Genomic DNA, 27,499 nt, shown 5'->3' with positions numbered 1-27,499 from the left:
TTACTGTGGGTATATAAAAGCCGTCGAGACCACGTGACTTCCTTTCCGGACTAAGCTGAAATCATGGATGCCAGCCGCGTGCAGCCCATCAAACTCGCCAGAGTAAGAAAACAATTATTTAATGAATATTTCCGTTTGAATCATGCAATATAATACGCGTGAGATGAACGATACTTAATTTCAAGTCTTATTCGCCTTGAAGAATCACATAATCCTCTCGATGTGTGTCGTTAGGCCTTTAGTTAGCTTTAGCATATTGCTATCCAGCCGTTTTGATGCTGAACAGCTGCGTGTAATACTCTTTTCACCACACATAACGTTTAATAATGTGAGTTATATTGGTTTTAATCGTGTTTTTTTTTTTGTTACAGGTTACTAAAGTGCTGGGAAGAACCGGCTCCCAGGGACAATGTACCCAGGTGAGCTCAGACTGGACTCCTCATGCTCCGTGTCATGTGCAACATGAGCAGGGACGTTTTTGCGGTTTAAGAAAAATAGCAATTTATGTCCTGGAATTTAATTACACTGTGTTGTCTATAAATTACTTTATAAGAGTGACGATGTATTTTGCAGGAGACTAATATACTTGCTTGTAACCACACCTACTGCACATGTTAGAACCTGTAAAATTAGTAAATGTTTGTTCTCAGTATGACACGTTATGCGAAAATCGCTATTTTTAAAACTTATTTTTCCTCTCATAATATTGATGGAAATCTCTAGATCAGTGCTTCCCAAACCTGTCCTGCACCTTTTGTATGTCTACCTTCTCTAACACACCTGATTCCACTCATCAGCTCGTTAGTAGAGACTGCAAGAACTAAATTGGGTTTTTGATTTGGGAGACATTTTTCACAAATGTGCAGGGCAGGGGGTCCTCCAGGTTTGGGAAGCACTGCTCTAGATATTGCATATTGTAGTTGGACATTAAAAATTATGTTACTGTCAAATTTGGTATGCAGTAGGGATGCTCCGATCGATCGGCCGGAGATCGGTATCGGCCGATATTCACATTTTATGACTCGATCGGTACTCATACATTTGGCCGATCACAATTTGATGACGTCAACGCGTGGCGACGTATATGATGCATGGGGACATATGCTGCAGTCATCGCCAGTGTGGAAATCCTATGACATTTCAAGAAACAATTAAAAGATTGCTATATGTCGTGTATGTTTTGCATTATGATACTATGAATGTATGGTTAATTTTTAACAGCAGATTCAGTGATGTTAGCGATCACTGCACGCGTCTGCAGAGCGCAGGCTTTGACACGGGCACCGGAGCTGATCGCGGCCGCTCTATGAACCTTTATTAATAAAACAAAATATTTTCTTTGGCCATATTAGCCTACTCAATAGCATTAACAGAGGCTTTACTCCTTTTAAACTTTATCTGGAATGTCACCGTTTCTGTCACTGCAACTTCCCGATCAGGCGAACACGCACACAAATGAAATCGTCTGCCTAATGAAACAATGTAATTAATATTGCATCATTTATGATTTATTTTATCCACCAGCGACCCACCTGCAAATAATCAGAATGCATTTTTTTTATTACCCGACCCGCAGATTATCCGCAGCGCCCATGGATAACCATGAAACTACTCCGTTGTGTTCTTTCAGTAGTTTAAATGTTTCAATTTCTTTTTTCCTCTTCAGTCTTATATTGGACAGCATTAAACCTTATGCGTTACATCAGACTTCGCCATATTAAAGTTTAAATGTTTCTATTTGTTTTGTCCTCTCTCTAACATTGGATAATCTCATCAAACTTTCTCATCTTGAGTAGAAAAGAATAACAGTTTCAAAGTTTAAATTCCAACCTAGCCATCTAACAACAATTTTTATATATATATGTGTGTATATATATTAGCATACAGATTAATATTGCTAAATGTAGATCAGAAACGTCTTGTTACATCTGGTTTAAGTTATAGATAGATAAATAGTAAGAAAAATAACTGTATTTGCAGCATTGTTTTTTTCTGCTGTATTTTAGTGAAAGTAATCTATAATTTTGCCTCTCACCGTGTTTCTGTTGTTGTTAAAATAACCACGGCAGCTCTTGAACTTGGCACCGGCGCGCATCCGGAGAGAGAGAGCGCACGGAGCTGAAAGGCTTGAATAAAGCGTGTTTAGCTTTAGATAAAAAAACGAGGATATAGCACTGAAAGATATTTACCATAAACGAGCGCTTGTAATGTGATCCGCTCCGCTGTTTTGATGCACCGCTCACTTAAAATGGTGCTGCTGTTACGGCTCGGAGTCCAGATGGATGCCGGGGTGCGGGTGCACTTATAGAAGTATTTAAGGATAAAAGACTTGAGTTGCTTTTAAAATATTCACAAGTCCTTTTCCTCGACTCGAATAAAGTCTGGAGTCATTTCGGGTCAAATCAAGTCTGAAGGCTATAAAAATGCGACTCGAGTCCCAGCCCATCTCTGCCTTGGGTTGCATCAGACATTTTGTTTGCATTTATTTTTGTCTTATATTAAGTATCCCTGATATACATAATGTTATGCATAAACACCATTTTAAAGGAATATTAAAATGTTCACTGTATAAGGAATAATTTTTATGATTATTTATATAATATTATTACATATGTTATAAAGATTGAAGCACTGGAATCTGTACCGGCCGATCACCATGACAAGAAATCGGTACTTGGTATCGGCTACAAAAATCCTGATCGGAGCATCCCTAGTATGCAGTTGAATTCATTTTAAAGTAGTACTTTTTTGTTTTTTTTCTTAAGACTTAACATATTGTACCTCCATAGGTGCGCGTTGAGTTCATGGATGACAGCAATAGATCCATCATCAGGAACGTGAAGGGCCCAGTAAGAGAAGGAGATGTCCTGACACTTCTGGAGTCTGAAAGAGAGGCCAGGAGGCTTCGCTAGGTCAGTAAACATCATTCACAGCTGAAAATATATTGATCACCACAGATTCTCCTGTCATATGTTTTAGAATGGAAGGATAATGCTTAGAAATAAAGCAACAGGTTTTAATGTAAAAAGGGCTTTTATGCATAAGAAGCAGTTGTCAAGTTTTAATACTCAGTACATTTGACTGAAAAGCATTTAAATATTTAAGCTTATCTCTTATTAATAATCTCTTATTTTAAATGAATGAATGTTGTGTGCTAGATCACTCTAATCGTACTCTTTATATCATATGTAAATGAAGGCAATATCAGTCACAAATTTCCACAGTGACTTGAAGACCCTTTTCCAGTCAGTATTGTGGGTGGATGTGCTTGATGTAATTTCTAATCATTTGTCTGTCTCTCCCAGCAGTGCACATGTAAAGACCTGCAATGGCCAAAGCAGTACTCGTGGAGAGCATCAACATCAGCTCTACAGTTGGCAGTACAATGTCATTTGTGCGCAGTTTGAAATAAATCGTCTTTGTGAATAAGTTGGTCTCCTCAATTTGTTTCTATTATGAAGAGTCTATTATGACTATTGCTATGAAGTACTAATAGCATGTTTAATGTGAGATTCAGTTAGATCCAAGGCTAGATCTCTACATATAGAGAGAGACATTTCAAACGATGTATCTGAATACCAACTACATATCAAATGTATTGGACTTTAAACCAACCCTAAAATTCTAAATTATTCAAATAATATAGTGATGATACTCTAAAATTGTTGGTTTGCTGAGAAATATTGTATAGTAAAGGGTAGATGTTTCTTTGTTTTAAGTTGTCGCAATGAATTTTTACAAATCCTAATTCAAATCTCTGTGCTGAGTGATATGTAGTTGTGGTCATATGTGTTAAAATGCGATTGCATTACATACAAGTGAGAACATGATGCTTGTTTTCCCAAGAAGTATGATCTGCGAGTAAAAATAAGAATGTATCTGCCTTTTTTCTGACATCCTAGGTAAAATAATAGCATGATGAGTTTGGTTGTAGCTGTATGAAGTTTTAGAATGAACTTGTCAAGGTTTCTGTTGATGCATACTGAAATGTTTGAGTCGCTGTTCATTGGATGTCCATTAGAGGGCACTATTGGCTGTAAGTATGACCTGTTGTACAGTTGTCTGAATAATCTTAAAACAGTTGGTGTGTAGTATCGAGCTGTCAAACTGTGATCCTGCTATAGGCTCTGAACACATTTGCAGATGTTCAGGTCAGGGACTCATGGTTTATTTTGATTACAGTTTTTGTCCTCCCCCTGGTGTCTTATAAAATGAAAAACTTGTGTGTGGGACTCTCTGGAGCATATGTTCTCACTGTCTTCACCTTTTACCTTCAATGCCACAACCTATTTGAATATAAATCCCAACAGCTCATGTCTTGTAGTTAATTTAACATTAGTTTTAATTTCAAAAGTCTCTTTAGTAATTAGTAAATGGAACACATGCTCTGTATTTTTTTTTTCTTTGAATTGCGAGTATTGGGTTTGTCCATGACATGTACAAACTAAGGGTGAACCAAATACAAGCCTTTGCTAATTGCACAAAGGCAATAGCTGTTTTAAGTACTAGGCCATTCTAACCTAATTTGGAGATTTAAGACGCTATAAGATTATTTTGGCCCTTGCTGACATTTATATTTTACATTTCACATACTGTTTAAAAACAAGGCCTGTTCACTTGTTACTGTTACAAAATCATTAAAAAGTTTAAAAGAATGTTCATCTCATCTAATACAAATAAAGCTTGTGAATCTACTTATTAGATACTTTGAAATATCTCTGTTCAATAAATGATTGTGTTTTTTAAAGCCGTGAACTGTACTCTTAATAAAACAAGTTGAAATCACCCTTACTCCGCTAAACTAGTTCATTGCCCAATGACTTGCCCTAAAGGAGTAAAGTCATACCACTCGAACAAAAGACATTAAAGTTTGCATTAATCTTCCACCAACTTCTGAAATGAGGAAACAGATAGAAATAATTTTCTTGTAAATTTACATATTGACTGTGATCTGATATGAAGGTGTCCTCACAGCAAATATGTGCATGGCATGGCATAGCATACATGTTTACCCGGAGACAAATCCCCCCCATCTTGATGCCCCTGAGGTCTCATCTTTCCCTCAGGGAAGAAAAACAGGGGTTACTGTCGGACAAACTCACCAGGGTTTGTGATCTGCAGTAAACGCCATCATAGTGCACAATGAAGAAATAATACAGGAGAAAATTAAACAACTCATACTGAATCATTCAGTGCTTTTATCATATTGACAGATGAAGGCCAAAATCGTTTGCAGTGTGTTACTTTTGACAATTAAATTGGCTTATGTTTTAATACATTTTTTGCATTACTGTGCTTCTTTTAAATGAGCGTAGATTGTTAATGTGAGAATCGGCCCTGACCTGTTACATCATAGACACGTAACCTTTGTTCAATGTAAGTAGGGCAGCTGTGCCTCCACATCCGTTAAATAACATCACTGTGCCACTAGAGCGTTGAGTTTCCCTTGGGTCAGCGAGCAGAGAGGTCTGACCCTTCTCTATTTCCTTTGTGCTGAGAAGAAGCACATTTTAACGGTGCAGTACTACAGGAAACCACAGTGATTTACTGCTGCCGGCTCTGTGGCTGACCCTTGTTTATGATGCTCATTTTGAGTAGCGAAGGCCCCGAGGACAGTTTTAATCATTTTCACAGAGCACAGAGGTTACTGCAGGACAAGGATCCTTTAACCTCGGCAAAAATTAGACCACAAAAACATCAATCCCTAGACTTTGTATCATTTAATTAATCTAAATAAAATACACTGGCCCCAACTGTCCACAAAAATATTAAGCAGCACAACTGAATTTTCAACATTGATATTCAGGATATTAGAATGATTTCTGAAGCGTCATGTGACACTGAAGACTGGAGTAATGATGCTGAAAATTCAGCTTTGCATCATGGGAATAAATTACATTACATTTTAAAATATATTAAAGTAGAAAACTTTTTAAAATAACATTTCAAAATATTACTGTTTTACTGTATTTTAGATCAGATACATGCAGCTTCGTTGAGAGATGTATTAAAAAACAAGAAAAAAATGGCACCAAACGCAAACCAAATGTGGTGCACATTCTTCATCAAAATATTTGCTAATATTTTTGCAATATCTTATTGTAATGTTTTTACTATAATGAGGAACCAAATACACTGCTCTTTAGTTGTAGTTCTTGTTTTGTCTCAAAACAACACCAGTGTTTTTCACCAAGCTAAGCCAATAGAAGTGAAACAAGGCAAGGTTCAAGGGCACTTGATGTTATGGTGAGCATGCTAAGGTTGAGAACTACGAATCACAAACAAGCCTGATTAGACAATACATGGCCTTATAAAAATGAAAAAGCATAATCAACAATGCTGGTTTTATCTGTGGAAAACAAGTCTGCTATCTAGATTTTACTGTTATTGCTTTAGGTCACTCAGAGTTTATAACTTTAGGCACAGCTCTACCCTATATGCATTAAAAATATGAGTGACAAGGTAATAATAATGAAGTGTTGCAGTTATGTAACAGTGTCTGCACATGTATAATGGGATGCCATATATCTCTGTGTGTCAATCACATGACTCTCTCTCCTCTCCACCTGTAGCTGGTGTGTGGTGAGCGCACTGGCGCCGTTGTGCTGTGGCTCATCCAAGTGGATGCTGCACGCTGGTGATGGCTGAGGAGAGACCCCCCCCCCCCACTGATTGTAAAGCGCTTTGGTTGTACAGCAATACACAATAAAGCGCTATATAAATGCATCATTCATTCATGCTCTTTTGTTATTTGACACATGAGCTTTCCTGCACTCAGTCTTTGTTTTGTTTTCAAGAACAGGTTGCTAGACACCAAAAGGAACATGACTGGAATCAAAGACCACAGTATTTCAGTAACTGGCTGTCACATTAGACGAAGTTTCTTGAAAATGGGATCAACAAACATGATTTTGAAAGGAAAAGTTCTTGCTTACAGTAGCTAATGGAACAGTTGCCGGAATGTACATACGTGAATATCCATATCATACATGTACTTTATTATGTTTCAGTCAACAGTTAGTTGCCATATTCTGTGTATAACTCTATCTGTATCTGTGTCTTCATTTTAAGGGCTGCATCCTTAGCCCCTGTGAAGGTTGAACTAAGTGTTGTTTAAATGGGAAAGTCTTTCTTTGGTTGCTCTTGTCGCTTGGCAAGTACGACAGCTACAGTTTATGAGCAAGTTTACAGTTTGAAGGAGTCTTGGAAATGGGACATTCTTTGTTGCAACGCTGTGACGCATTCGCTCTTAGAATGCAGCGTTCAAGGATAGAGCCCCTGAATTGGGACACAGCTTTTAGCTGTTTTTCATTAACTGATCCACTGATTTATTCATTAACAAAACTCCACTACTCAGAGATGTGAAGGTTTATTGCTCTGCTTTGGATTTGTTTGGAACTATTCTGGTTGGTGGTGCAAAAGTAAATAAAGTATGTGCTATAAAGAAGATACAGAAACATCTTCAGTGAAGGACTAGAAGACATGAGATGTCACACTGGACTAAAGCTTCTTTGGTTCTCTGAAAAAGATTTTCTGTACATCCCATCCAGTTCCCACAGAGTTAAACCTCTTTCTGCTTCTGGAATATGTATAGACATGTGGCATATTATCTTTGCAGATCATGGAAAAATGCACTGTCTGCACGCTCCCAGTTTTCCGTTTGTTTTGCCTCTTGTCTAGGACTCATAGGGGATGATAGGTTAACAATTCCCTAATGTTGCTTATTTTTAAAAGTCACAGGGGGTTGCCTATAGCAGATGTTCTGAAAGTTAAAAAGGTCCCGACTAGAAAGTGTTTTATAACATGTTGAACTGCAGTCAAACTTCACTGACAGGAATGTTACACAATGGGCTGCAATCTGATTCTAGGGCTGAAAGGGCATCCAGTGGTGAATATGCAAGAAAATTGCATTCTTTACAGATACATAAAGCATATATTCATTAATCTTGCATTATTCAACATGACTGCTAAATATTGGCTCATTGCAGATGAAAAAGCAAACGATTTATGTGACAATTATGTGTCCCTTTACTCAGCAGCATTAAGTGTTGCACTAGACATTTCTCTAGAAATGACTGGTTGAAACTGGTTCTATGAATACCTAACCCCTCAAAAGAAAATCTTGTATGTGTCACAGGAAATTAAAAAGGCCTATGGTTTATTATTTTATAATGAGAGAGAAGTGAAACTTGTGTATAAAAAGCATCTTGCATATGTATATATACTAAATGTCTGGGGCGAACGAATGAACATCAGCTACAATAAAACCCAACTGTGCATCACCTTTAATAGAAAAAAAAAGATTAACTGCATCTTAATGCTTTAGATTATGATACACTTTCAGTTTTGTCAGTCAGCATATGACCATTTTGCCCATAGTGCCAGTATATTGTTGTTCAAAATAAATTCCAAAATTTTAAGTGTTGTATTGTCTAAAATCAAAAATATGGTCCTGTGCCTAAACTTGCATGGATCAGTATCAGTGTATACAGCTGAAAACTGTTAAGACATTTATGCTATGCAAAGTATGCATCCTGTGCTTTTCCAGTCTCTAACAGATTCAGCTATGCACCATGCATGCCTCAGTGTGAATGAGAATACAAGACTGAGTTTTAAGCCAGTGTGTCTCTCATCTTTGCAGGATCTGAATGAATCCTCAACAAAATAACAGCATAACTGAAAGGGCACAGGGAATATCAGATGCCCGCAAGAGTTCAGAACGTGGATAAGCGACAGCTGCTGCATCTTGTCATATCGGAGTGTCATATTAAACTAACCTGATGGTGCCAAGCTGCTGTCTGCTGCTTATTAATCAGAGTCTGTAGCTGTTGATTGAGACACAACATTACACAGTTACTCCAAGCTATTTGACACAACAGACATTTACATAATCCACAAGACAAAATCGTCTGAAATATCCAAAATATCCCATTTAAAGGTTTAGATGATCCTCTTTAATAGGGGTATGTAAACTTACGATCAGAACTGTATTTTTTATTTAATCTAATGTGAACTGATTATATTAAATTATACTCCTTTTGGAATCTTGAGAAGGATATTACTTTATTTTCAGAATGCTGGCTTCTGAATGACTATATTTTTGCAAAAGTGTTGTATTGTGTTGTAAAAGATTTTTACACTTTTTTTTGGGGGGGGGGGGCTGCAAAATGCCTGTGGATAAATATTAATTTGATTTATCGATTTAAAATTTGTAAATGGTAAATAAAAAATGTTTTAGTATTTAAAAAAAAATAATTAATAAAAATTATATGATATTCTAGACATTTTTAAGTGAATAAGAAATGGTTAAGATTTAGAATATGATCCTCAGGTTTAACACAAACTTGTTATTGCAGCTCAAGTTTCATTAAAAAAATTCTATTCAATTTTTATTCTTTCTAAATAATTACAATAAAGAAATAATTACAATAATTAAATTGTCTTATACCTTTAGACTCCACTATATGTAAGACTTACAAATGCATACATCCGACTGTGTATCCAAGTTTGTTATATAACTAAAACTAGTAGGAAACAACACAATAGCTCCATAAAGAGATACAGATACGTACAGAGAGCATGTCAGAGAAAATATTCCCTGCAGGCCATTTGAACTCTATAGGTGTTCAAACCAGACAGGAAATGTGTTACTTCCAGTGGTTCTCAATTGTTTGAATGAGGCGATGATGAAGGCCATGTGCCGATCTGCAGGATTTGGGCTGAGGGACGTTAACCTCTATATTTGACCACAAGGAGGCAGAAGAATATTCTCTGGACGGTCCCAAAACGCTCTCCTTTCAAGCACGTACACTGCTGAATACATGCCCAGATGTGGTTTAGTGTCCACCCAGAACAAACTGTTCTGGAGTACTTCTGTTCTGCTCTGAGCAAAGAAGTTATATTTTCATTTATTTCGGTTTATCTTTTCATTGTTTCCTAACTGTTCATTTATCAAGCATGCAACATGTAGTTATCTATGTGTTATAAATACATAAATAGGGCCACTTTAACAGGTGTAGTTTCACATAGTCTTCAACATCACACTCACATAACTATCACAAACCCTATATATGCAGAAGAGGATAACCACACTATGACGGTACAAATCTTATGACTGAAGTCATGCTCAGGATATTTAAAGTCACATTTACCATTCAACAGTGTGGTTCCAGTATACACCACCGTCCTGTTAAACATCCTATTCATCAAAAAATCCTGAAACAAATCAGGTCATGGTTTCCAAAAATATATTAAGCAGCTGTTTTTAACATTGATAATATTAAGAAATGTCTCTTGAGCAGCTATTATTATAATGATTTCTGAAGGAGAATGTGACACTGAAGACTGGAGTAATGATGCTGAAAATTCAGCTTTGCATCACAGGAATAAATTACATTTTAAATATATTCGGTTATTTTAAATATCTTCATAATATTTCATAATATTGCTGTTTTTACAGTATTTTTGTTCAGCCTTGGTGAGCATAAGTGACGTGCTCATATGCCAGTGTTCATTGTAAATATGAGCTGTGAATAACACACAGAAGAATTTCCTGTAATACAACCCTCTGAATAAAAAAAGCAAAACAGGTTGTGTTAAACCTGAGCCACAGATACAGTTTATAAATGGGCGGCCAGTTTTATGATGCAATCACTGCTGGAATGTAGATGTAAAAATACTGTACTTTATAGTCCAGCATCGCTTATGGGAAATCAAAATGTTTCTGATATATACGGATGAATGAAAATGAAAGCGAATTACTTTTAACATGAAAGATCCAAAAGGAGAATCAAATTCAATAGAGTCATATGTTCATCATGTGACAGCTAACAAGAGCATGATTTAAGTGTTGTCTACAAAACCAAGAACTTAGCAATGCTTTTGCTAACCACTGGTTATTAAAACACAACTGTATTATAACTTCCTCAAGAGAGGTTCAGCACTTTGTTTTCCATTTCGACAGTGACTCTGTTAACATTTCCTCAGACATCTATAGCGCCTCTTTCTCATAAACCTTCTGTGATGCAGATGTTGCGCATTTAGAATGTGGGTAAAAGGTCATCCCGCTGGGAGTGATACCATATTAGAGTCAAAAAAATGCTGCTGTTCCTTTGGTTCCAGCAGCGTGACTCGGGCGGATGACTAACTGCTGCCATCAGTGTTTCTGGGAAACTCATAGACAGGGCAGATACTGAATATCCCTGTCATTCAAATGCTAATGTTCCTCTTCAGGGCTACTCAGCATCTGAAAAGACTTCAGCTGTAGGAGAGATGAATATAAGCACTGTGCCTCGCAGATGATGCTAACATTAAAATCCCATGCCTAATGTCCTGACCCGTAAGAGCTATTAGTGATTTGTTCATCAGTAACTACTGTTTTTAAGATATCATTCTCTGCTTTTTTTGTTAAGCAGCTCTGCATGTACTAACCGAACATGCAGCCAAAATATCAGTGTCAAAACAATGACGGGTTTTGTGATTCAATTAAAGTGATCCACCAAAAGGCATTCATGCTATTATGGGACCAGCTGAAACAACTGAATAAGTGTTTGTTTTATTGTCTGCTGCACGTCACAGGCAGTAAGAAACAAACACACCCTGAGAGTTGGTTTACAAGGACTGGAACAAGAAAATGCTTTGTCCATCCAGCATTAATCATGAAACACCTAGTTTTCAGTAGTTTTTCTAGCTGCATCACATTACAGATTATACATTTAAAGGCGTTTAATTATTACGATGACGTTTTCTGTTTCAGTTTTGAGTAAAGCCAAAGTCATCCACAATCTTGTTCAAAAGTTTGGGGCCAGTAAAAGTTTTTAATATTTCTGAAATAAGTATTTTATGCTCAATATGGCTGCATTTATCTGATCAAAAATACAGTGACAATAGTAAAATTGTGAGATATTATTACACTTTCAAATTCACTTTCTATTTCAGTATATTTTCAAATGTAATGTATTCTTGTAATGGCAAAGTTCAGCAGTCATTACTCTAGTTCAGTGTCACATGATCCTTCAGCAATCATTCTAATATGCTGATTTATGTTAATGTTAATATTTTTGTGGAAACCTTTGTAATTGTTTTTTGCAGAATTCTTTGATCAATAAAAAAGTTCAAGAGAACAACATTTATTTCAAATATATATTTTTTGTAACAACTTCTTTACTGTATTTACTGTCACATTTTCTCAATTTAATGCATTATTGATGAATAAAAGTATTAATTACTTTCAAAAATATCTTACTGACCCCAAACATTCAAAGGATAGTGTACATAGTCAATCATATACGTCAGCTCCATTAAACATTTAATTCCAGACGTGACTAACATCACAAACAATCAAGTCCTGGCTTCTGCTCCACTTCTGATTACCCTTTCAAATCCTGTTTTGACCATAAAAACAAGCAAATCTCTCTCTGAAAACCTGAAAAGCTCTCGAAAGCTGAAAGGTAAACTCTGTAACACTTGTACTTTGATATCACCCCCCGGAATAAACACCTAGTCCTTTTTATCATGAGACAAAACAGCTAAAAACACAGGAGTATTGCTTTTCTATGGGAGAGACAAACTCTCAGGCATCACCTAAAGAGATATCTGAGCATAGTCTTCAGAAGCCTCCATTGAATGCTGGCTTTCTGTGAGTGTGAACTTTCCCCTAATTCTCACACTGCTCTGTGCTCACAGTGGAACAGACCATCTCAGACAACAGCGTTCAGCTGCGGCACATTCACCTCGTCTCTCCACACAAAGCTTCTCCCACAATAATGACTTCATACTGGGAAAACCCCGGTGTCCATTCACACCAATTCAACTATATTCTCTCTCTAAGCTACATCATTTATATATGTAGTTTTCTATGTAACATATATTTCATAAATGTCCACTATTAAACAGGGCAGGATGCACCAAACTGAAATCATTCACATTTGATTTGTGAGATTCAATATGTCCTTTACAACTCAATAGTCTCAGTAGGGCTGTTTGTGGGGAATACTGTAATAAAAAATGTTAATATAAATATAATTAGTCAATGAAAGCACTGACTAAAAGTCAATATAAGTCCACATACAAACATAAGTCAAATAAATTGCTCAATATTCATTATTGTTGTAGACCAACACTCAATTTTCATTAAATCTTGAAAAAAAAAAAAAAAAAAGAACAGACTTTCTGTTTGCAACTGAGTCCATTCTTACATCATTCGAACCAAATATATGGTTAAGGGGGAGGAGGTTGAAACCTGAGCAGACTCACACACTCCTTCCAGATGGCCGACCAATCAGAACAGGCTAGACGGCTCAGAAAGGGTATAAAAACAAGTTAGCCTTTCAACAGCATGAGCCTGTGCTCTTGAGAATACTGCCACGGCTAACTGGTCTCTACTACAAGTTAGAATAACCAGACAACCACAGACAATAAACAAGCAAGATGAAGGTACCACTGGCAAATCTGCTGTGCATCACAGTCTTGGCGAGCTCCGGGACGAGCTTCCCGCTGGAAAGGAGAGGAGCTGCTACTGGAAAAGAGAAGAGAGTTCAGTATGCAGCATGGGATGATGTTAATGTGCTAGCACATGGGTTGCTGCAGCTAGGTCAGGGTCTTAAAGAGCATGTGGACAAGACCAAAGGCCAGGTGAGAGACATCACCATCAAGATGAAGGTCTTCAATGTCACCATATCCGAGCTTGGCAAGCTGACACAACGGCTTCAAGAAGACAGCATGGCGTTGAAAGCAAAAGCCCAGAGTCTGGAGGAACGTGAGAACCTGGTCCTAAACGTGTCCATGGATCTGCGGGAGAAGACAGAAGAGCTGCTCAGAGACAGGAAGAAGGACCATGAGAGGATGAATAAGCTGGAAGAAAAAGTAGATGGCTTGATGCAAGGGGAGGGTTTGGAAGCTGCCAACGGCAACTACAGCGATGCCCGAACCATTCAGGTAGGTGAACAACCTCATTTCAAGGCTAAAAGAAAATGAAGAATATTGTCTAGGATTTAACCTTAGCCTACCAACATATCTGCCTGATATGCATTTTTGTTCAAAATATGTTGATATTTGTTCAAATCATATTCTAAATAGCTCAATTAACTAATCAAGAATTATTTAGAGTAATGTGGTTAAAAAAACAAAAAAAAACCTGCATTTCCAATAAAGCACACGAGCCACTCACGTGGGCGTGAACACCACTTCATCATATCATGAACTCAAGAGCCGTGTAGTACGTGCAAGGTAGCAGCTGTTCAGACAAAGAAAATGTCATAGCCCCATGACCTCCAGGAAAGTTTGAAGTGTGTTGACCTTCGCCCCTTGATGCATGTCTCAGCAACAAACATGCTTAACAGAACCTTAAGTGTTTCATACGCAGACGTAAGCTATATTTTTTACGTTGTCTGCAACTTCGCGAGTTCATGTTGCTGTTACATAACAATGTAACGTTACAGGGAAAAAAAGCTGTGTACAAGACCGGTTATACTGGAAAATTGGAACTTAATTGTCAACAACACCATGATTTTCGTTTCGGTCTGCTGAGGTTTGGAAAAGGCCATGTTTTGAGTTTGAATAAAGACTGACCGCAAACTATTTGTGATTTCAGTGGATGCTGGAGGCGCAAAATAAGCGCATTGATGATCTAGTCGAGCGTATCAAGCAACAGCAAGAAAAACTGGATAAACAAAACGTTCGCATTCGGACCCTCCAAAACCAGGTAAGAATACTACAATATAAAATATAATGTAACTATGAAGTAGCGTGTGGTGTCAATATATTAAGTCTATGACTTCAAACTTACCCATAATATTCATGCAGATTCATATGAAAAGCGAGCGGTCTTCTCGCAAACGGAAGGAGGAGGATGTTCATCTGAACGCGAGCTCTGAGCAGCGAGATTCACCTGTTGGTAAGTCTGTTCATCATTATGCTGTTACACCTTTATAATTAAAAGCCTAAATTTATACAGTTTTTTAACATATAATATGCTGAAAATGTGTTTCAGTAAACACAAAAGTAACTAAAAGTGTAAAATCTAATATGCTGGCGAAAATAAGTCGAATTGTTCCATTACATATATATGGTTCTGCCTTATTACACAGTCTCTGATGATTCAAACACGCACATAATAATATAATTGCATCTAAAAACATACAAGAGGAGGTTTTGCTCTTTATCAAAAACATGCTGAGACTTGTGCCACTTGTTTTGCTCCTTTAGTGATGTTATGTGCTGCATAATGTTGATGGAACATGTCCAGTTAGGGAAAAGATCTTGAAAACATATGGGAAATGTCTTATGGAAATAAGACTTAACATTTCAAACATTTAACTATGAGATTTTTAGAAGTATTTTAATACTGTGTGTGAGGACTGGAAATGTAAACTCCATTTCGAAGCAATGACTACTTCTAAGTAGGTGAAAGGTGAACCTAGCAGAAACACATGGGCCAGAGCAGTCATCCAAATGAACACAATAAAGCCTCTCATGGCCAGTTCTGACATCAGTGGGATCCAAAGAATGCTTTAAAAAAACAGTTTCCCAGGATGCCTTCCAATTGTGTGAGAGTTCATCAGTCTTGGATTGTGTTAACTCAGGGTCACAAGCATGCAGAGATTTGTTTCAAATCTGGCCAAGAGCAAAGGGAGGGTTTATTTTTCACATATAGTATATCCTGTACCTTAGATTAGATTTCCTGGCCCTAATCCACTGAAAACCATGTACAGAGTGCATATTTTTGGACCATTAACTTTATACAGATTTTCCCTGTCGTGTGGAGATCACTCCAAAAAACACGTCATTTCTCTCAGAAAACGTGTAACCTTTACCCTAGATCTGTCAGAGCCAGACTATCCCCCTCAGACCCCCCCCCCCCCCCCCCCCCACACACACACACTTCTACTCATCTACACAGACCACCCATTTTATTGTAGTCAATGAGAAGTGTGCCAGACTAAAGAAGACCACTTCGCTTAGAACCATATGCTTTGATCCTTTGAACCTTTTAAATCTGTTGCATTATTTGTTTTTGTTTTAAGTATACACACACACATATAGATTATAGATAGATAGATAGATAGATAGATAGATAGATAGATAGATAGATAGATAGATAGATGGATACGTTTAACAAATTTAAATGTTTTTTTTATTATTATTTTATTGTCAGTTAATGTAGGGCATCCAATTTTTAACAGGACAGACAGTGCCAAGCTTTTTTTAATTTGTTTTGCATCTGACTCACATCTCACATAGTCCCTTGAGGGCCTGTGCAGTTGCTCCTCAAATAGCAGTAACAGCAGCCTCGGCATTCCCGGATCACTCGCTGCCCATGCATTGTGATGTCAGCAGAGGGGTGCTGTGCACGTGAAGCAGGCGTGGAGGGCTGGACTAAAGGGGGCAGGGGGAAAGAATGCTTGTAGCTCTACTGAGGGAAGTCTCTGCTTGGGAACTGGGGGAAAGGTCATGTTTACACCCTCAATTGTTTCAGCCAGGTCAGAATTCACATGTGAAACTGCCTTTGTTTGGCAGATGTTTGCCACACTTGTCTGAGAAATATATGTCAGTGTGTATAGCATTACACTGAATGCTCTTTTGGACCAGTGTGAGATTTTGTTCAAAACAAACTCCATGTTGGCTTTTGGGTTCCTGGGTAACATGCCGTTCAAGGTTCTGTGTTTGAGATAAGGTTTACTTCACCATTAAACAACGTGATAAACTTTTACCCTTGACGTGTGAACAATTTCCATTTAGTGCCAACTTTAAAATCCCTGTTTGGATACAGGCTTGGATAAAGGTCATTTGCAGACATGTGAACATTTTTGTGGTGTTTTGGTGTCTTTCAGCTATGGCTTCTGACTGTCATGAGTTGTTCCTGAGGGGTGAGACCACAAGCGGGCTGTACACCATCCAGCCAACTGACTCTGAGTCTTTTGAGGTCTTCTGTGAAATGACACCTGGTAAATGGCGCAAACTTTCTGCCCCTTTTATTTGTCCATTTATCTCACATGCCCTCTTAAAATAGCGTCTTTGGCCTCTTTGTTCATAAACAACACTGGAATTTGCCTCCCCATCCCCCAAAACTTCACTGTGAACAGCTTGTAATCCTCTTGTTTTGTGCGTGTATCCACAGAAGGAGGATGGACAGTCATCCAAAGACGCCAAGATGGATCTGTAGACTTCGATCAGCTTTGGCAGGCATACCAGACTGGCTTTGGGAGCCTAAATGGTAAGAATCCAATGTGAACTGACTTCGATTTGCATGTGACCAACAGACTCTAAGCAAATAACCACATCTGTCAGTACACTTTGATTAAGGTGTAGAGATTTACCCACTAATAAGGGTTGTAGAGTGGGAGATTAAGGATAGAGGATCAGATCAATCCTGCTTGGAGAGGAAACATTGTCAAAGCCTGTATTCCTAATGCCCTTAAATGATTTAATTGCAGAGTGACTAAATCTCCTGACCTATTCCTAGACCAGAGTACACAGAGTCTCTTAAATATCCCTCTTAAATGTCACTTTCAGGCGAGTTCTGGCTCGGCCTGGAGAAGATCCATTCTGTGTCCAAGGGCAGCAACTACATCCTCAAGGTGCAGTTCTCTGACTGGCGGGATGAAGTTCAGACCATCAACTACCCTTTCCGTCTGAACGGCGAGGAGAGCAACTATTCCTTGCGCATTCTGGGGAGTCCCGCCGGGAATCTGGAGAGCTCTCTGTCCACCGAAACATCTGGAGTGCCTTTCTCCACCCGTGACAAAGACAACGACCAGAAGAATGACCTCAACTGTGCCAAACAGCTATCAGGTAAAATCATGATGCCATGGTGCCATAAAATAGTTTTTTCTATGTGGGTGATGTTGTGGTTCTAATTGGTTTCTATTTTTGGCTTTCCAGGTGGTTGGTGGTTTAGCAATTGCGGTCGCTCAAACCTGAACGGAAGGTATTTTGTTACTCCTGCACCAAAGCAAAGGCACCAGAGAAAGCAAGGAGTGTTCTGGAAGACCTGGCGTGGCCGCTACTACCCGCTGAAAACCACCACCATGATGATTGCGCCCGCCGAGATCGAGAACAAGTCATAGAGGACCTCCGTTGAGATTTTAACCAATGATTTGGGTGGAGAAAACACCATTCGTAACCTGCCAAAATAGCGTGTTGGTGCTGAAAAGGTCTAAAGCTCTATTAGGAGTGTCTTTGTTGAGTGTCAGACGAAGTCTGAATCATGAATGTGGTGGACACTCAAACCCCAGTCTGCACAAAAATAGGCTATTTTATTTAGAACTAAATGTGCCTGGAGCTCTGCAAGCAGCAGCATTTATTAGATGATGCAGGCCACTGTAAGGAGCTGCTACATGTTTAGACAAATCTGGCAGTGTGACGTCAAAAGACCTTATGGTTAAGCACCATTGAAAGCACTTTCCAAAGCTAAAAAAGCTTGGGGAAGCGATGAACCTTGCCACTAAAATACGGACCAAATAAGCTATAAGCTTGAGCCAGTACTTTTGAGAATGCTTATTGTAAAGGCACTGTTTATCTTAAGGCATTATCCACAGACATGCATTAGTAGATCTGCAGAACATTGAAAGTTCATTGCCTGTCAATTCATTTCAAGAATCTAAACGTGGAAGTTATTTTCTGGTACGCACATTCTGTTTTTCAAAAGCTTAAATGATCTGAGACTACTTGTGTATTTTCCTGTTTTGAAATCAAATGAGGAGTTCCTGTGGAGATTAATTTTCTCAGTCACATTGACTGCCTTCATATGTCTATAGCTGTCACTTTCATGTAAATAACAGAAATATACACAATCTTTGTAGCGTTACCGCTGTATCCTTGCCAACTTTAAAAGGTCATGTTCTGATTTCCATATTATTTAATTGTACAAAAATCATGTATTTCTTTATCTCTTTGCTTATAATTTATGTTTTCCAAAAAGTAAAGCATTTTGCTATTTTTTTTTATAAAATATGTTTGGTCTTGAAGAGACCAATAAAGACTGATTTTATTTAAAAAAAAACTGTCAGTGAAGTCCTTGCATTAAACACAAACGTATTGCAAAGTGAATGAGCTTGCTTAGATCAGTATTAAGTGTCAAGCAGACATATGCAGCTTTCAGACCTAAGGGTTAAGTGCATCTACATCCTCATGATGGCAGGTGATGCTGGCGGTGTCCTGTCCTGACGGTGCTCAAGCTTGCTCAGTGCCCTAGAGACAAGAACCATGATAACTAATATAATCGAGCAGATGGCTGCAAATATACATAGAAGTCATGCATACAGCTGAACTGCTGTTACTTCTGTTATTAACAGTAAAAAACAATTGATTTTTTTTTTTTTTTTTTGTAGTCTGAATTAAAGCAAAAATTACTATGTCCTTGAATGTTCCCTAAGGAGTGGTGCCATATGGTCTTAACCACACGTGAATCTTACTTAACGGAAATCAGCTTATTCTTCTGATTGACTAAGTAACTGAAGTTGCATTGGCATCTGAGTGTCACACTCAATGTTTCACACCTGAGAGAAATTCTTAACGTGCCAAATCGTCACTAATGTGCTTTCAGTTACTTACCTCCAGATGAGTTTAGTGTAGTTAACAGTCAAACGCTTTTACGGTTTAAGAGAAGAACAACTTCTCTTAAATCAGAGTTATTTTTTCAGCTGTCACAAGATATTGTGTAGACAAATAGAAGCAAACTGAAATGTGTTCAGGGTCTACATGTGAAATCCTGCTTTATAATAAGTACAGATGCTTTTGACCTTCACAGGCATAAAGGCAACTTGATTATGCACTTTATATTGAAAAAAGGCATTTGAATTGCCAAATGTCAAGTGGAAATGATATTATGAAACAAGGTCACTGCAGTTCCTTCATGTATGTAAGTGCATTATAGCCAACTGAAAACTAGGCCATTGCACAAACATAAAGACATGTTTCATTATATAACAGCCATTATGTTTAGCCATTATGGTTCTTAAAGCTTCATTCAACAGTCATCCTGCCTATTAATACCATTAATGTATTGTTACTGTATTAAGAACCACTGGAGCAGAACGTTACCAAGAAAACTGACATATTATTCAGTTATATGACACCTTTGATTATCATTAATCCTGATGACCACTCAGTGGTCAGTACCCACCCTTTGCTGTTTTGCATTTCATTTTGCAAGCCATTGTACAATTTGCTCCCAACATCTGATTAAGAAGCATTTTAGGTGAAAACATACAAAAAAAACATGGTTTTAAATATTTAAAACAACAATATTTAAAAAGTCAAAACAAAAAAAGACATAGGGGTTTCTTTCTTGTGTGGACCACAAAACATATTTTGAGAAAAGGCTGAGGGTTTTTAACCATACAATGGATGTCAATGGTAACCAAACTGTTTGGTTCTAAACATTCTTCAAAATACTTCTTTTGCGTTCCACAGAAGTGTAAGAAAGTGTACGGATTGCATGTGTAGTATAGTGTTTGCACAATATTGTCTATATGGCAGGTTGAGCTTCAGTCTACCTGCTTCAACAGGAGTCATGAAGCTAAATCAATCTGGAGCTTGAGGATCTGAGCGGCCTGTCAACATGGAATGTAGCAAGAAGACATTAATTTAGACAAGCTCACAGCAGACCTGTCTGAGAAGAGGCAGAAGCAAGCATGAAAAGCACAAATCTGCACATGTGAAGACAAAGTGAAGTTGTAAAAACAAATAGCAACCTCAGGCAGCAAAAACTGGAGCGAACTGGAGAAGCTGAAGAGATCTTGTTAAGCAGCGCCACCTGGTGCAAGCGACGAAAACAACCTCATATTGACACCGAGTAGGCTAGTTTGCAGTAAAATGTTCATTTATTTATACTGTAATATTTAGCTTTATAATATTTAGAATTTGTATTATATTACAAGGTAACCCTTGAGTTAGTTTAATTTAGGCCTTAATTAAATGGCCTTTAATTGAATGGCCTTTCACAGACCATTTGTTAAACATTAAACAGAAGTAAAATATTAAATGATTATTCAAATATATATTTTTTATAAAATAAAAATATCAGGTGCTTTATAATACACAATATCAAGTATAGGCTCTCTCATGCTATCATTCATACTCATTACCAGATGGCGGCAGTATTATGTATTTTACATACACTTTTAGAGGAGCGTTCTCTCGCTCAAATCCAAAGATTATGCTATAACATTAAAAATATTAGGAGTCCCTTCTCCAGTGCCTCGGTATGTACTAATACATGACTGTTTAGCTGACTCCGCACTGTTTGATTAGTTGATCATTGATTATGGAACCAGGATTGGGAAATAAGCATATGGTTTCAAAAATTGCAAATGTTCCTCTTACACAGGACTGAATGTAACATACTTGCTTTATGTCATATTCAAAGTTTGAGAGCAAAAGTTTGTAAATTGAATGAATCATGACAACAGTAATGTTGTTCATTATCTTTTATTATGAACCAAGTCTTTACTACATCCAACTAACAATCTTATTCCATAAGAAAAGTAAAAAACACAAGTGTAAAGCATACACCGATATATCCATTTATGCAATTTATCTGAGCAGACCTAAAATTTCCAATGTCTAGTACAAAGGGTCATTTGGAATGAGAACAAATACTGTGGGAAAAAGTAGTGAATCCAGTTCCTAATTTGGAATGTTCAAGGCTCACAATGGTATACTCCTTTCACAATACTATAATCCAAAGAAAACCAGACAAGCTCCAGTTGTTCTGGCTAGGCGAACTGTAAAATAGTCGATGAGAATATGAAACACTAATACAAAGATGAACTCTTTAAAGCACATTACAGATTGCGTGTGTGACAATAATGTGTATTATAAAACAAACCACATTCATCTCCTCTAATCAAGTGAGGAAGTATAATATTTAGAATGTAAAAAGCAGAAATGTCAAAAAAAAAAAAAAAAAAAAAAAAAAAAAAAAAAAAAAAAGCTGCCGAAATGATAGATGAACCCTTCCTTTTTGTGCATGTCAAGAATGTGTTCTCACTTTCCAGCCTAAAAACACAAAATATTACCGAAAAAAAAAAGCTCTTAAATTAACACAATGGACTACATAACTGCAGTAAAGGTTCGCCTTATATAAACCCTCACTATTTAAACTTTGCATCTTTCAACTGTAACAGTAAAAATTCACCTTCACATGCTTGACTGACAAGAAAAAGTGACTTTAAACCCCTGAGCACGTTCAAATAATGAATCTGGCTCACGTAACGCTCTCTCGTACTTAATATCAAATTTCTTCACAACAGCTAGATTAAAACATAAAAATGCAAATTATTTAGGATTATGTGAATACATTTACAATAACCCCCGTCATACTTGTTTAACTTCTAAGTAGAGAACAGCATTTTCAACAAATTAAAAAATAAAAACTACATTAAACAATTAAGCAAATACTAAATATTATTATAGTGGTTGTGCAATTAATTGACTGTCACTTGAACCATATAAAATACAAGTATCAATACAACATAACACTTAACTGATATGTTTTGTAGGACTCTCGATTCAAATTAATAAAACAATGTTTATAAAAAGAGCACGTTTATATTTAAAATGCAAGTGATACATTTCATATTGGTCACGTTCACCTCTATCCGACAGATGGCACACTTTCTGTGGCGTAATGGAATGTTTAGGGTCTTTTTTTTTTTTTGCAAGGAAGCATCAACTTCCCTTTAGCTTCTTATTGAGACTCAATGCCTGCGATTGGTTGATTCAGTAATCTTGACCGCCATCCTGATAACCCTGGTAGCCCTCGTCTTGGTAATCCGTGTACCCAGTGTCAGCTTCTCCGCTTGCGCTGGGTGCACCTTTGGGGCAGTATTTGGCATCATAGATCTGACGGCCAAGCCCGAAATTCTGCCCGCTCTGGTTGGCACCTTGAGCGTAGCCCATTTGTAGAGACATTGTGGAGTTGTCACACTTGTCAGTGCCTAATTTCTGGTCGTAGATGGCACGACGGGTTCCTGGAGCCGTCATACCAGACTGCACCAAACAGAGGAGTTATTTAATATTATTCATACAGTATTAATATTATCATTATTGTGTTTGATATTTTGAATGAGCTTTTATATATTTTTTTACAACATGTCCAGTGTTGTACAACATTTATATACATATTTATTAATTTCATCTTTATTTCAGTTAAACACTTTTTAATAGTTTTAATTAATAAAACTGATACAAATGAGATGAGAAAACGATCAGAAAATGAGCAATAGATAACTATAATTTGATGTGTTTTTGTCATTATTATTTTTTAATATTCCATTTAGCTTTAAATTTATATTATTTCAGATTTGAGTAATTTTAGTACTTACATTTGAGCAACAGGTCCAAAACTTTGTGTCTGTTGTCATTTTATATTTCTTCCTATTTAACTTTTTCATCTATTTATATTATTTCATTTCAGTCTAATGTCAATAAAAAAAAAAAAAAAAAAAAAACCCTTCTAAAAATCTTTATTTTCCATTTAGCTGTAGTTTACCTTTAGTAATTTTGGTTCTTCAAACATTTTTCATCAGTTAGCTGCCTAATTTCAGTATTTTTTTTAAAGTGCTTTTTAAAAGTAAAAAGAAAAAAGAAAAAAAGATCCATTTAGCTGTAATTTATTTTTAGCTTTAGTATTTCTGGTACTTCAAACATAATTTTACATGAGTTAGTGACAACGTCAAGACAATGTTTCCAAATTGTCATTTCATTTTTCTAAGTTGAACATTTTTCATCTAATATTTATTTCGGTGGTTTTAGTTTCAGTTAATATCACAACTGATCAGAATGAGCAAGCAATATCATGGGACACAGGGAGGGTGGTACTTACTTGGCTAGCACCTTTGTTGGTGCCCATCTGCAGACTGATGGTTGAATGGTCCATTGGTGGTAGAATGTGTGACTTGGGATCATACAGGTGTCTTCTGGTGCCATAGGCATTCATTCCAGCTTGACTTGCACATTTATTTGTTCCCATCTATTAAAAGATATGCAATTGAGCTACAAACATTGTCATGGTACTTTCCAGGTTGAGCAAAATCAGTTCTGGATTACAAATTGTAAATAACTGCGACTCGTACTCAGATTCAAATAATTAGGTCTCGGCCATATAAAGTTTACTCATACCTGTAATCCAATGACACATTGTCCGGCTTTCATTTTCTCCTCATCAAATGCCCTCTCCTGTCTCTCTGCATACTTCACTCCAATGTCTACACTTGAGTGGATGCCCTTGGTTTTAGCCTGTAAACACAGAGAGAATCTATAATTACAGACTGAAATATCAGAGTTAAGCTGTTCTCCCACGAAATTATGAGATTCGAAAGGGTTTACCATGCCAGCAAGAGCCAGGAGGGTGGTCTGAACCTGTGTCATATTTCCATTCTCAAACAGATCATTGGCTTCAAAACTATCGTGAGGCTTGAGTCCGTAGGTGGTGATCGCTTTAATAAAGTTGGTCAGGTTCTCCAGCTGCAACAGAATAAAATAGCTGAATGCAACAGACAAAACATAACCTTCTACAACAAGAAACAATCTTATCAGCAGTTTAAGTGAACTCAACAAACAACGGTTTAAAAAAAAAAAAAAAAAAAAAAAAAAAGTTCAGTGTCAGAACATCAACAGTTCAATGTCTCTAGCTTTACCGAAATGTTCAGGAATAAACGTTTTAGAGAAGTGGAAATGGTCAGCTCACCTGATGCCAGTTTTGCGATGATTGGTTGATCTTTTTCACAGACCCTGGCTGAAGTTTGTTTACGAGCCTTTAAGGAAACATCAAGGTTACGTTGTGAAATTACCTTTGAAAAGACATGATGGTAAGCCACACTGAAAACACTGAAACACAAACTTACTCGCAGAGTATGACACCGTTTTTTAACCCTTTCTGAAAGTCATCTCCAATTGAGCGCCCAGTAATGGCTTCAATCCAAATTCTTAACTCTTCCTCTTTCTGGGGGTCATATTTCTGTGCAATCTAGTGGGGGGAAAAATATGACTTTGATTAATAATCACACCATTATCAGACTATAATACAGCTCTATGCCCATTATTTCAATAAGAACGAGATCTACATTATCATTTCTTCAATGCCCCATGATATATAAAGAAGCAACATTTAGGTGAGTGATATAGTTACATTTATGACCTAATATACAGTCAAACATCAAAATAAGGAAATCAAAGGCCTAACACCATAAATCTGTCTGTCTATCTAGTTAACGTCAGGACTGCTAACTGATACTAGAGTGCTAAAATCACATCAACCACGATCAAGAGGAGGAATGTGAACCAGCAGCAGCTTTATTGTGAGCACAAGCTGTGTTTTTCAGGCCAGATTACAATGACATATTTGAGCACTGGAGGCAACGCCCCAAGAGTTTTTAGAACTTTCTTTGCGGTTTCCGTGACTTCTTTTGCGTTTTACTTGCTTTAACTTGACAGCTAGTTCCCGTCAAATAACAATGCAATATGCATTATATGAAGCACGATTGATTTTTATCCTTGTATCGCAGCACGTGTGTAACATGTTAACACTACAGGGAGTTTAGGAAACATTTGTTGATACACTTTAGACAACTGATTTATTTTTTACTTTCATTGCAGAAGAGCTACAATATAGCAAACAAAACATGTCTATGTTTTAACGAATGTTTTAAACTAAGTTAGTTTGTTAATTATTCCACGTACCTTGCTTTTCACTTCCGCTGAAAACCCGTATGCTGGACCTCTGTTGAACTGCGAAGACATTGTGTCAGCTTCAAGAGTAGTCAAAGTTGCAAAACAGATTGTCGGGAACCGAAAGAAAGACTTAGGATAAAGTTTGGTAGTTTAGTCTGCTTTACTATTTTAGCGTAAGTAGATCCAGAACTTCCCGTCGTTTACCTTGCCACCAATGAGAACGCGCGCTCTATATATAGACTCCGCCTCCTTTTTTCCTTCTTGGCCCTGATTGATATCAAAAACTCCATATATGGCACTAAAGTACCAAATTCCTTTACAATGGGAGTATTCCTGTGTCCATCCTGGTATTCCAGACTCGCGGTAGCTGAGGAATGAGTCGCCTCTGGGAATAAGGCAGGCTACTGAATGATGTCACTAGCATTCATAAAATATTTCTCTGAAATGCTGAGGAAGCAATGCAAGACTGGAATGCAAGACTTGGCCATCCAAGATGTAGATGAGTTTGTTTCTTCATCAAAACAGAAATATTGCATTACATCACTTGCTCACCAATGAATCTTGTGCAGTGAATGGGTGCCGTCAGAATGAGAGACCAAACATCTGATAAAAACATCACAATAATCCACAACTCAAGTCAATCCATCAGTAAATGACCTTTTACAGTATAACTGTTTGTAAAAATACAAATCCACCATTAAAGCATTTTAACTTTATACCATCACTTCTAGCCAAAACATCAGTCCATTAACCTTAATAAAGCTACCCCAAGTGAAAAATTCCATCCCCTGTTACCATCTCACATCCAAATCTAACCAACATATATGTTTAGAACTGTACTGGACTGTTTTTGCTTGTAAATTGTGCTCGGCCTGTGCACATTTCTCTCCCGATTCAGTCAATACAACCTTTTCAGGACAGAAAGTAAAATTAGGATTGGAGGACTGAAATTGGCTATAGCTAAAAACGTCTACAAACACGCAGCTTTTCCCTTCACAAGACAGTAATTGAACTGATTATTAAGTAATTAATGTGGATTATTGTGATGCCTTATTGCTGGGCATGAGCATTGGTGAGCAAGTGATGAAATGCTAAATTCCCAATTTTCATCCTTTTTCATCAGAAATGTACCTGTTGCGATGAAGAAACAAACTCATCTACAGCTAAAATGGCCTGAGTGTGAACTATTCTTTTAAATGTTGACTAAAGGCCTGTTCACACAAAGATAACTAATCATAATTACACTGGTGTCCACTCCGAATATCCGTAATATTTATAGTTTTGTCATAAGCAAGCTGCAGCTGATGTCATCTGTCTTTTTAAATGCTGAAGCTCTTTAAACTTCAGTGGATTCTGATTCAATCAACTGGAAAAAACTGTTCTGCAAGTTATTACTATGATATTGACATTATTGTTAAAGCTGTGGTGCGAAATTCCTTATTCTCAATTAATTAGAAAGATAATTATAGCTATCTTTGGTATAAAATTTGATGTGTAAGGGCCCATTCAAACAATGCATTTTTGCGTTACACCAAGCGCAAGATGTTGTAAAATGCACAAGCATAACAGTCAAACATCCATTTTTTCAGAGCAAAAAAAGTGTTCTGTGCGAATAACAGCTAAAGCTGCTACATGGGGTCTAGTGTTGTTTTGAACCACCCTGACTTAAGCTGAAAATAAACAAACATTCCTCAAATTTCTGTTGGGTTCAGCAGAAGTAAGTAAACCAGTCAGGTTTGGAATGACAAGAGGGTGAGTAAACGAAAGAATTTTCATTTTGGGTGAACTATCCCTTTAAGACTAGGTTGAGTATGTGTGTATACTG

General features: G+C 37.2%; 3 protein-coding genes across 5 annotated transcripts; 2 read left to right on the top strand and 1 right to left on the bottom strand.

The window, feature by feature from the left end:
• The first annotated feature begins 31 nt into the window (after nucleotides 1-31).
• On the top strand, nucleotides 32-3,429 carry LOC306845567 (small ribosomal subunit protein eS28). Of its 2 annotated transcripts, none has more exons than XM_079378437.1 (4): nucleotides 32-102; nucleotides 372-419; nucleotides 2,790-2,912; nucleotides 3,309-3,429. In XM_079378437.1, exons 1-3 carry the CDS (start codon nucleotides 64-66, stop codon nucleotides 2,910-2,912), a joined length of 210 nt encoding a protein of 69 aa, XP_079234563.1. In that variant the 5' UTR covers nucleotides 32-63; the 3' UTR covers nucleotides 3,309-3,429. The 2 variants fall into 2 exon arrangements, with proteins under 2 accessions (XP_079234563.1, XP_079234564.1); XM_079378438.1 differs by having other exon boundaries at nucleotides 3,306-3,429.
• Nucleotides 3,430-13,336: 9,907 nt separating this feature from the next.
• LOC306846487 (angiopoietin-related protein 4-like) lies at nucleotides 13,337-19,359 on the top strand. The gene is made up of 7 exons (XM_079379917.1): nucleotides 13,337-13,935; nucleotides 14,591-14,701; nucleotides 14,803-14,893; nucleotides 16,830-16,943; nucleotides 17,117-17,212; nucleotides 17,512-17,790; nucleotides 17,881-19,359. Exons 1-7 carry the CDS (start codon nucleotides 13,429-13,431, stop codon nucleotides 18,063-18,065), a joined length of 1,383 nt encoding a protein of 460 aa, XP_079236043.1. The 5' UTR covers nucleotides 13,337-13,428; the 3' UTR covers nucleotides 18,066-19,359.
• A 2,056-nt stretch (nucleotides 19,360-21,415) lies between these two features.
• LOC306845716 (calponin-2-like) lies at nucleotides 21,416-25,909 on the bottom strand. Of its 2 annotated transcripts, XM_079378673.1 has the most exons (7): nucleotides 25,684-25,909; nucleotides 24,849-24,970; nucleotides 24,692-24,758; nucleotides 24,331-24,468; nucleotides 24,124-24,240; nucleotides 23,828-23,974; nucleotides 21,416-22,992 (listed from the first exon to the last, which is right to left on the bottom strand). In XM_079378673.1, exons 1-7 carry the CDS (start codon nucleotides 25,741-25,743, stop codon nucleotides 22,723-22,725), a joined length of 921 nt encoding a protein of 306 aa, XP_079234799.1. In that variant the 5' UTR covers nucleotides 25,744-25,909; the 3' UTR covers nucleotides 21,416-22,722. The 2 variants fall into 2 exon arrangements, with proteins under 2 accessions (XP_079234799.1, XP_079234798.1); XM_079378672.1 differs by having other exon boundaries at nucleotides 24,124-24,468; nucleotides 25,684-25,896.
• Nucleotides 25,910-27,499: the final 1,590 nt, after the last annotated feature.

Source organism: Barbus barbus (genome assembly GCF_936440315.1).
Source record: "Barbus barbus genome assembly, chromosome: 26".
Classification (NCBI taxonomy): Eukaryota; Metazoa; Chordata; class Actinopteri; order Cypriniformes; family Cyprinidae; genus Barbus; species Barbus barbus.
Note: the sequence above shows the minus strand (reverse complement) of the source record. Positions and strands in the feature narration are given on the sequence as shown.

Coding starts and splice junctions, on each gene's coding strand:
- LOC306845716 (XM_079378672.1), bottom strand. CDS start 25,743: ATGTCTTCGCAGTTCAACAGAGGTCCAGCATACGGGTTTTCAGCGGAA. Junction 24,469..24,691: donor CATCGCAAAACTGGCATCAG/GTGAGCTGACCA, acceptor ATTCTGTTGCAG/CTGGAGAACCTGACCAACTT. Junction 22,993..23,827: donor CCAACAAAGGTGCTAGCCAA/GTAAGTACCACC, acceptor TGTTTGGTGCAG/TCTGGTATGACGGCTCCAGG.
- LOC306846487 (XM_079379917.1), top strand. CDS start 13,429: ATGAAGGTACCACTGGCAAATCTGCTGTGCATCACAGTCTTGGCGAGC. Junction 17,213..17,511: donor TGGCTTTGGGAGCCTAAATG/GTAAGAATCCAA, acceptor TGTCACTTTCAG/GCGAGTTCTGGCTCGGCCTG. Junction 17,791..17,880: donor CTGTGCCAAACAGCTATCAG/GTAAAATCATGA, acceptor TTGGCTTTCCAG/GTGGTTGGTGGTTTAGCAAT.
- LOC306845567 (XM_079378437.1), top strand. CDS start 64: ATGGATGCCAGCCGCGTGCAGCCCATCAAACTCGCCAGA. Junction 103..371: donor AGCCCATCAAACTCGCCAGA/GTAAGAAAACAA, acceptor TTTTTGTTACAG/GTTACTAAAGTGCTGGGAAG. Junction 420..2,789: donor CCCAGGGACAATGTACCCAG/GTGAGCTCAGAC, acceptor GTACCTCCATAG/GTGCGCGTTGAGTTCATGGA.